Source organism: Arachis ipaensis, chromosome B1, assembly GCF_059453495.1.
Source record: "Arachis ipaensis isolate K30076 ecotype BB chromosome B1, ASM5945349v1, whole genome shotgun sequence".
In the NCBI taxonomy this organism is placed as follows: Eukaryota; Viridiplantae; Streptophyta; class Magnoliopsida; order Fabales; family Fabaceae; genus Arachis; species Arachis ipaensis.
The window spans coordinates 4634919-4645970 of NC_142436.1; the positions used below are offsets into that span (position 1 = coordinate 4634919).

Sequence of the window (11052 nt, forward strand, 5' to 3'; positions counted from 1 at the left end):
ACCGATCTCATTGCATCATTGAGTATATGCTTCACCCCGCTCTTTAAGCTTTTGGCAGTTTTTGTTATACTCCTGCTCCGTCCTAGAATAGCCTGTTGAATAAATCATTTAGTCATTAGCAGATGCCACAAATTTACTATGAATAGAACCATAACAGCGAGTTGAAAATACCTGTGTTCACCACGAGTTTATGCAAATATGGAAACTTGAACCTCCTTAAGAAGTTGGATCCGATGTGCCTGATGCAGTACATGTGCCACGCCTTTGGTGGTGACCATGCACCGTTACTGCGAGCTATTGCAGCGTCGATGGAGGTATGGCCGTCAGAAATAATACCCACACCATCAATGGTAACAATATATCTCCGCAAATTCGTTAGGAAAAACTCCCATGCGTCTGCCGTCTCGCCCTCGACTATCGCAAATGCAATAGGCACAATATTTTGATTCCCATCTTATGCAACCGCTACCCAGAGTGCACCTTTATATTTTCTGTACAAGTGCGTGCCATCAACTTGCACAAGTGGCTTGCAGTGTCTAAATGCTACAATACACGGATAGAAGCTCCAAAAAACGCGGTGCAGAATTCTTACACCTTGAACCTCCTCACTCTCACGGTAAACGAGGAGCGTTTTGATTTGAACACGAGATCTTGGCATCTTTACCGTCATTGCTTTCAACCATACTGGCAGAGTCTGGTAAGAAACTTCCCAATCACCGAAAACCTTGGCAATCGTTTTCTTCTTTGCCAACCAAGCCTTGCGGTAACTCACAGTGTAGTTGAACCTGGATTGAACTTCTGCAATAACAGACTTCACCTTTATCGAGGGGTCTGATTCGACCAACGGCCTAATGGCATCTGCAATTGTGTCCGAGTCCTACTTGGCATGATCTTGTGATATCGTTCCCACGGTGCACGTGTGCTTGCCATTGTATCTCCTGATCTCCCAACAAGTTTTCTTTCGAATCAAGCTAGCTCGGATAAGCCAATCGCACCCTGAACCATACCCCTTGCATTTCGCATAGAATGTCTGCGGCTCAGACTCATACACAGTGTAATCAACTCCTTTAGAGATAGTGTAGCTTTTGATTGCAGATATCACCGACTCTTTCGAACCAATAAATTCTATTCCAACACTAAACTCGCCATCTTCCGCCGCAGCGTTGCCTTCACCTACAACATGCGCACCACCATCAGCCAGACAAGGCAAATAAAATAAACACTATAAGAAGCTTGAGTTAATAATCATAACATACCCGTATTCGCATACTCAGGAAATTTCGGGTCATGCATGGCTTTGAGATCTAGAGTCCGCATAAAAGACGGAACACCAAACGGGTGCTGCCTTACAATCGCATTCGCTTCATTTTGCACCTCCGGATTGCCTTCCAAGTCTCCGTCATCGTTTTCGTCATCGACTTCATAGTTAGCTTCGAACTCCTCTTCACTGTCATTATTATCTTCTTCCCAATCTATATCCCCGAGCTCATCAACATTGACTTCCTCGCCAACCGCGCCCGACCCTGACTGCTATTCAAACTCAACGTACAGCTCTATCATCGGCACGTGAAATCGGGTTTGTTGATAAATATAGAACATCTGCTGCATACTGGCATCGTCAGTGATGGGTATTAATTGAAACTGTATTAGCCCACCAAATACTTGCACAGGACTTCTATATAAAAGGTTGCTCACCCTTTTCAAAATGTGGCTTTGAATGTTATTATAAAGCCCATTTTGCAACTCGACGAAGCTCATGGTACATGGAATAGCAAATGACAACGGACATTCACAAACAAAAGTCACTCCTTCATGTGTGTTTGGTAAAACTTCACTGTTATAATATACTCGCAAATTTGCAATATTTTTCATAACTTCAACCTCACCTACTCCGATTTTTTTGACACACCTAACTGTCAAGAAAACTAAGAACTACAACATATGTATACGAAAGAAGAGTATGATTAGTAGAATGGGAGTGAGGCCGTTTGGGCGAGGAGTGCTTCGTATTTATAGGCAGGCCTCTTCATTAAAATATTTTTTTCACAAAACGCAACCTGCGTTTTTCATTTTCCAAAAAAATAATCTGACAACGCAAAAAACGCAGCCTGCGTTTTGCCTTTCCCAAAAAAAAAAGCTGACATTTAGCACAAAACGCAAGCTGCGTTTTGTTATTACGAAAAAAAAATTTTTTTAACCCATCACAAAACACAGGCTGCGTTTGGATTAAAACAAATAAAAAAAATTTTGAAAAGCCTGCAGAAAGCAAAATGCAGCCCACATTTGTTCCCTTTCTTGAAAAAAAAAAAAACAAAAACAGGCCAAAAATAAAACGTATCTTATGTTTTACACGTGACACCATTGCAGAGAAAAATTTATCCATGCGTCCATTACATTGAACAACACCAAACTTTGTTCCATAACAAAAAAAAATGAGCCGAAATAAACACTTAAAAGATTTTAAAAGCATGATAAAAATTAAATAACCAAAAAATATATTTGTTTTGTAAGAATGACCATATAGTGTAGAATCCAGAGCTGAAAACAATGATTGCCGTTAAAGTTGCATCATGATTCATGACAGATGGATCACCAATTACAGCACTGGTATCTTAAGTACAAACATACTATCTTTTGTCTTTTTCTTTGTCATGACATACACCTATACATACACCTATATAGTACTAGTGTACATGTTTATATAGTACACTACTAGCCAATGTTCAAATCAAGCAATAGAATAGTTCTTACTTTCCTCATTCTCGCTTCCTTGCTTTTAAGTTTTAACATCATTCAAAGAAATTCACTTGAGAGTGATTCTCATAAATTTGGATTATGCAACAGAAGATGATGATTCTCTAGCATTGTGAATTGTGATGTGAGCAGAGTGGCACAAAACACTGAATTAACCCAACACCATGTAATAAATTGGGATTCTCAATTGCACTCTTAGAAAATTTATTGTGGAAGAATATAAGAAATCAAGAATTTTTATTTTTTATTTTTTTTCCCCTAATAATTTCATATATGATATAAGAGAAGTTCTTGTATGAATGCAAATCTAACACCTTATATTAACACAATAAAAGTGAATTTTATCATTTTTATTATTCCTACCTGAAATCCCCAACTAGTATCCAAAATGGAGTATAAATCATATCTATGTCCAAAAATGATTTTCTTATTTATTTTGTAATTAAGGAACCTAATATAAAAACAGAGAAAAGAAAGAAAGAAAGAAAGAAAGAAATTTGACAACATTAGAGACCATAAACAATTTTCACATGAAAGATGCATAAACCAAGCCAAGAAATTAATAGTAATCTATACAGAAGAAGTGGTTGATTTTGCTCATTTTCATGACATCATATATAAATATCTAAGTTTGTAATTCATTTACATTTGCATTATTAGAAGATGGAAAAACTTTGCTCAACATTCTCTTCAAAGAACAACCAACAATTACCAAAGATGTTGAGGTTTCTGTTTCTGAGACAGAAGAATCACTGCTACTACTCACTCTTTCTCCATTTTCATTATTCTCTCTAATTTCAGAACTTTGACCAAAATCATCAACCACAATCTCAACTAAAGCAGAGGCACCACTACCATCATCAACATTATGAACATGAACATGATCATGATCATGATCATTATGATCACCCCCATCATCAATAACAGAACCTAATTGGGAATTGTCATTCTCAACAACAATCCCACTACTAATAATTATTGGAGCCCTGCAAATTGGACAATTTGAATGAGAATTCAGCCACATATCAATGCATTCAACATGAAAACCATGTCCACATTTTGGTAAACACCTTCCCATCTCTCCATCTTCAAAAGAACTCAAACAAATCACACACTCAAGCTCATCACTATTCTCAACTTCTTCACTACCTTTCAATACTTCTGAATTAGTAGTAGTATAAATGAAAAGAGGAATTCTTGCAATGATAGAAGAATCTAACCCTTTTGATGTATTGTGATGAGAACTTGATGATGATGGGAATATTGGTGAATCTTCTATGTTGAAGCTGTGGAAGTGGTGGAACCTTGCAGGGCCAAGAACATCAGAAACAGTTACTGTGGCTGCTCTGCGGCGGCGGCGACGACGGCGGCGAGCATTTGCCTGAGCCTGAGCCTGAGCTAGGAACCATTTAGCATAGAGATGGAGGAGAAGGACAAAGAGGATTACAAGGAGCAAAGATATTATGGCTGCAAGCATTATGTTGCTGTTGTCTGAGAACATGTTTTGGAATATTTGACTCAAAGTGTTCATGTTCTTGTTCTTGTTCTTGTTTGAATCAGATTGTGTTAGCAACTTAGCATTCTAATGTGAAAAATTTGTGGTCTTTTGTGTGGTTTTGGAATGAATGGCCAAAAGGGTATAATTTTTTTTATGAAAGATTTGGACTTGGAAGGGTTTTTTAGGACTTTGATATATGATGTGATTTTAGGTACATACATACATGCATAACCCCAAGTCCCTAAAAGAAGTTCTTTTTTTTGTGGATCTAAGAATCATTGGTGTGATTTTATTTTGGTCTTATTGTGTTATGTGAAAGTGGGTTACGTGAAAGTGAAGTTAGTGTGAATAAATTAGAAGGGATTGTTGCCTCTTGCATTTGGTACATTTGCGTGTAATGGTTAGCAACAAGTTTTGGTTTCTCTCATGCACTTGTATTATTGTATTTGCTTAAGGGGAGTCAGTGACCAAATTCTATTCTATTCTACGTATAATTATATATCCCCTTTCTTTTTTATTATAAAATTAAAAGAGAGTAATTTCCTTTTACCATATAATCAATTTTATTATATGAGTTTAATTTTGATGCACGCCAGTATAAAATATTTTATACAGACATTTAATGATATCTGTTTTTTCAGATGAATATTCACGCAATCAATGTTAAAGATAATTGTTTTTGTTGACATAGATTTGATTTGGTAAACTTTTTTAAAGAGATGTTGGTGCTTTTCAAAAGCACAAAATTTTTATTTTGTGTTTGATAAATTAAAAAGATTATGTATTTGTCCTTACAGTTTTTAAATATAGGAGTATTTTTAAAAATACCTAAGGTGGAGTTTTTCAAGAATATGTATACTTATCAAAATTAAAAGTTCTAATATAACTTTATATATTAATTAATTTTTAAATTTAACTCTTATATTTATATTTATTATAATATTTTCAAATTTTAAAAAATTATTTTATCAAACACAATTATTAGTATTTATGTTTATTAAAAATAATTTTTAATTTAATTTACCAAATATAAATACTACAATTTTTTAGAAATTGTCTTTTAAAAACTAACTTTTATAAATTATTTTTGAAAAGTAAAAATTTTAATAAACCAAATCATAGTATTCCAGATATCAAAATTAAATTCTTATTACATATGATCTCGAAATATATAAATATTTCAGAAATTAGAATGTAGATTTTGTCTCTTCCATTTTAACAATGCTATTTCCCTTTTATTGAAGCAAGAACTCTAATATGAAGTGTGCGCATATACTGTTATACTAAAATTCCGATAGTGATGCTTAATTAGTAACATGTTTTGCATTTACTGAAATTAGATATACTTAGTTTTGGGAATGTAAGTAAAATAATAAGAATAATAATAATGAAATACTTAAATTAGTAGTGTGAGGTGATGGACTTAAAGTCAAAGGGGGAATCCATTATAATTGAGATCCCTATGTCCAAAGAGGTAAAAAATGCATAGAAGGGTGAAGAGTAGTGGGGAAAAAAGGGTGGCAGAAATGAAGGACTCGTGAAGGCGACGGCAGCATGAGAGTTGTTAAAGACTTTGATTGGATTCATGTGAACCTCTTTTTAGTCTTTCACACCTTTGTTTATACATTGTTGTTGTTGTTGTTGATAAGGAGTGGTTTAACTCAATTCTTAATATTTTAATTTTAATAGATATAAAATTTCAATCTCATAACACATAATAAAAAAAATTATGTATTCTCTTAATTATTTAAAAAATTGATTACTTTATAACTTTGAAATATTTTTTATGGGAAAGTATGAGGAACCAATAGAATATTTGTATAATGCGTATAATGGAGGTTTAGGGAGTATTAGAGATATAATTATTAGTATTACCTTTTCTCATCAGCTGAAATTTTTGGGATGAGTGGTATCATGACATGATATTAGAACTTTAGATCCGAAAGGTCAAGAGTTCCATTATCTCCCTAACAGAATCCATTTTTTATTTATCAATTCAAAAAGATGATTGAGAGAGTTTTAAAGATTTTATCAATTAGAATTTTGCCGATAAATATTCTAAGTATATTTACTTACTTAGGAGATCAACATAAAAAATATAAATAAATAAAAAATAAAATTAGAGAAAGGTCAAATGTATTTAACTGTTTAATATAAAAGTCACCAAAAAAACTGTTTAATATAAAAATTATTAAAAATCTAAAAATTTAAAGTTTGCAATACTTTTATAATGTATTTACTGAATGAAAAATTTAAGAATATCTATTCTAACTAAATAATTGCTTTGTTAGAAATACCTTTACTTTTAAAACACTCTTTCAAAAGGATAAAAAAAAAAAAAAAAGAAATGTTCCATTTTAATTATTTATTAATTCTGCAAAACTGAGAAACTGGGTAGAGAGGATCCCTAGGCAAAGGGTTCTATCATTCTGAGTCAACACTCAACAGCCATGACTCGATATAGGAGTATTCTTTTTCTTTTGGGTAAAGGATTGCACCAAACCCAAAGCAAATAAATGAAAAGTGAGAATAATGGAAAACACCCGTCACCTCATCATTTTTTGCACTTGAATGAATAAATTAAAAAAAACTATAAAATTGGTATTCGAAAAATTCGTGACACTGAAAAAAATAATCCTAAAAAATGCAAAAAATAAAAGAAGAAAATTTAAAATAATCCCGATAATTATCTCGAAAGATAACGAGGCTTTTGAAAAAAAAATTTCAATTCGGCTCCTAACAATTACTTCGAAAACACAACGAAGTTCGTGTGCCAAAAAAAATCAATGTTATTTTTTTGGCACAGAGGTTAATCAATTCAAAAAAAAATATCAGAGACCGGATTAAATATTTTTTTTCTTGGAGGCCTCATTGTCCTGTCCTTTCGAGATAATTGTCAGGACCGAATAGGGTATTCAATCAAAATAAAATGGCTTTTGCAAGATTTTAAATTTTGATAAAAATATCCAACGTAAATCGATGATTACCTGGCTAACACATACAGTGCAGTTAGGTGGCATTTTGAATTATTTTTAATCAGTTCCAAGCTAGAAATTCGTATAATTCCTAAATCCAACTTATTTAAAATTAAAATTCCTAATTCAAAATAAATTTTCTGAATGGCAAACTCGGTTTAAGGTGATGGTGTTTGGTGTTGAAGCACTTGACAAGAACGATGTTGATCCTGCTTTCATGGCTAAGCTTGCTAAGATTGTTAGTTTCCTCTACGATTTGGAGAATTTTCTTTTGATCATTATGGTTACCTCTTCTGTTCTGGTAGAGAATTTCTCCAACAATTCAAATAAAAAAAATTAATTGAATGAGTTTAATTGATTTTAAAAATTTCATTGATTTTTTAAAAATTAGTACAAGAAAAGTTGTTATAAGTTTTATGGTTTAGTTTGTAAAAAATTAATGTATTACAAGTGGTTACAAATTTTACAGTGATAAGTATGTCGACTTCACGTGAAGTTAATAACTGACAGTTGTTAGATGATTTGACTGATTTGACTAAATTTTCATCTAACGGCTCTCAACTATCAACTTCACGTGAAGTCGACTACACCTGAGATTTCACCAATAAAAGTGGTTCTTTAAAAATAGAAAATATGATTAATTAAAAAATTAAAATAATAAAATATTAAATTTAAAGGCTGAATTTTGTTGTATAGGTAACATTTTTCTTAAAAATTATATGAATTTTCATGTTGGAACTCATTAAAAATAATTCAAAATGCCATTTAATTGTGCTATTATCCAGGAAATCATTTCGGATAGCCACCATGGAAGAGTTTTCCGGCAACACATACGTTATCAACTACATTTTTGTCAAATATTAAAATTTTTTTAGAGGTTATTTTTGTCTTTTACGTTATTTAGGTTGTTTTCATTGGCATTAGAATTTTTAGAAACGGTTTAATAATTTACTTTAAAAAAATTCATTTCCTCATTTAAGTATTTAACGTTTTTTAAAATTTTTTACTGTTTTAAACATTCTCTAACTATTTTGCAACAGTTTATAGTGCAGGTAAAGATTGCGAAATAAACTAACAATGCTATTATGCAGCTTATGGCAGCGAAATCGTGAGACAAAACTATAGCACATATGCTGCATGTAAAATTATATGTGAAATTATCATAAAAGATGGCTACATATATCTCAGATCTTCCCAATAATTTTTATTTTTTATTTATTATTATTTTTTTCTCACAAAGACAAATTCACCAAATAGCTAGTGAGTATATAGTTATTATTGTTTATCTTAATACAATAATATCACATAAAGATGATAGTGTACATTTTAAATATAGTAATTCTGATGTTATGCATACTTGATAGTTATATTCGTTGACAGAATTTAAAAATTTAATTTTAGTCAACATAAAATGTTTGAAATTAAATACGTTTAAAAAATTACATATCGGTGCATTTCATTAGTAGATACCGTGTGAAATATTTAGTATAAAGTATTTTGTCAAAAGAATGATAAACAAGTGATGAAATTTTGCATGTTAGCAATAATTTTTTTTTCCTCACATACAGTTTTATCAGATTGTACAACAGTAAAACCTAATTAGGTGAAAAGAACCAAATCTCTCACAATATTTTAATTTTATCACTTAAAAATTAAAATTTTTGTAGAATTACAAATTTTTTTATGTATTTATTATCACGGATGAAAACTTCAAATCTTGTGTTTTTTATTTTTTGTTTTATTTACGAAAACAAGTGTTTTAAGTTACACTTGTTAGCAAAATCTAACACTTTACTTAGACAATTGATGTATAAAAAGTTCACCATCTACATAATTTTAAAATGGAAAACATGCAACACTTCTCAATTTATGTACCTTCTCTTGTAAAAAATTTATATTCTCTTATCGGCTTATCCTATATAAGTATAACTATATAAGTTTATATTTATGATTGATATTTCTCCTAAAATTCCACATTTGTCTTTACTTTCATAATTGATGAATCAAAGTGAGTGTATAGTAATAGTATTATATAAAATTTTAACATGCATGATATAATTTATTCAGATACAACGAGACATGCCTTGGAGATGAAAAAGGCATTATTTCACAAGTGATGCTGAATCACATTTTTTTTTTCAAGCTATTCATTATGCATTATTAATCATATACGGAAATCAATTTTGACAAACTCATAAAATATATATGTTATATTAATTAGCCATCTCTTTTTATATATAGTTTTTAAAGTTGTCATGGAAAAATTCACTTCTATTAGCAATGTAACTTCAGTGATTAATATATATAGACACCTATAATATAGGGTATTATCATGGATAGGAAACATGCAAACACATAAATTTAAAATTTTTATAAGATATAGAAATACGATATATATATATATATATATATATATATATATATATATATATATATATAATATTTTTTAGATAAATTATAATAATATTTTAATATTTTATTGATATTAAAATATAAATTATTTTTTTAATTATTTTTAATATTTTTTTTAATTATATAAACTATTTAAAATATTTTTATTTTAATAATTAATAATATATACTATTTCTAAACTCATTTCAAGAATATATGTTGAAAATAAAGTTGAACATGCTGACACGTTATGTATTTAAGTGTGTTTTAGTATATCTGAAGATTTTTTTTTTATTTTTTTATTAAGACACAATTAAACACAAAATACATGTATCGGGTAAGTATCAATGAATGTCATCAATGTATCCGAAATGCAGATACGACCAATAAAAAAAAGGGGTTAATAGTCAAATTAGTCCCTTAAAGATAAGACATTTTTTAAATTTATCCTAAAATAATTTTTTTAATCAAATTGGTCCTTAAAAAATTACGAATTAATCATATTTGTCCTCCAATAACTCCATTTACAATTTTCTTCAAGGATTGATGTTGTAAAACGTTAATTGATAACATATATAATACCTGATATGTCTAATTGGGTATTGACTAAATATGTTTATGAAAATTTATTAATTTAGTCATTTTTTCCAATTACAAAAATCATATTCCTAATATGACCTAGTGACTAAATTGATAGATTTTCGTAAATATATTTAGTCAACGTCTAATTGAACATGTTATGTGTCATATATGCTATCAGTTAACATTTCACATCATCAATCGTTGACAAAAATTGTGAGTGGAGTAATTGAAGGACAGATGTAATTAATTCGTAATTTTTGAATAACCAATTTGATTGAAAAAATCTTTTAAAGACAAATTTAAAAAATATCTTATCTTTTAGAGACTAATTTGAGTATTAAAAAAAAAAAAAAAAAGTGTCCGGACCGCATAGAGAGACACCAAGAGGGATTATTGTAAGATAAACTTGTGATGATTTTTTGTAAATGGAGAAATATTGAAAATTATTATACAGCTGTAAAATATTACTATGAGTTATTTTTTATACATTTGTTTACTTTGTCAATATTAGAGGGATGGTAACAATTTGGTTGGACTAGACAGAAGTGGGGGACCTCATTACTACAGTTATAAAAAGATCAAAGGATATGTTCAGAGGACCCCATGTGACTTTATCAGTCTTTATTTTTTTTTGTTTTCTTTTCTTTTTTAAAGAAAGTTGATAAAACATTTCCTCTACTATTTCTTGTCACTCTACAATGCAATGCAAGTTCTGTTTCAATACAAATAGGAACAGTAGATATTTGTAATTGTTGTGAATAGATTCGATTCCAACACACTTTGATTTGATGCAATTTGCAATGAAATTATGCAATGCATGCTTCCGGCCATGGAATTTATTCCTTTTTAAGA

General features: G+C 30.3%; 1 protein-coding gene across 1 annotated transcript; it reads right to left on the bottom strand.

The window, feature by feature from the left end:
• Nucleotides 1-3325: 3325 nt before the first annotated feature.
• LOC107605126 (uncharacterized) lies at nt 3326-4624 on the bottom strand. The gene has a single exon (XM_016306923.3). It carries the CDS (start codon nt 4283-4285, stop codon nt 3380-3382), a length of 906 nt encoding a protein of 301 aa, XP_016162409.1. The 5' UTR covers nt 4286-4624; the 3' UTR covers nt 3326-3379.
• Nucleotides 4625-11052: the final 6428 nt, after the last annotated feature.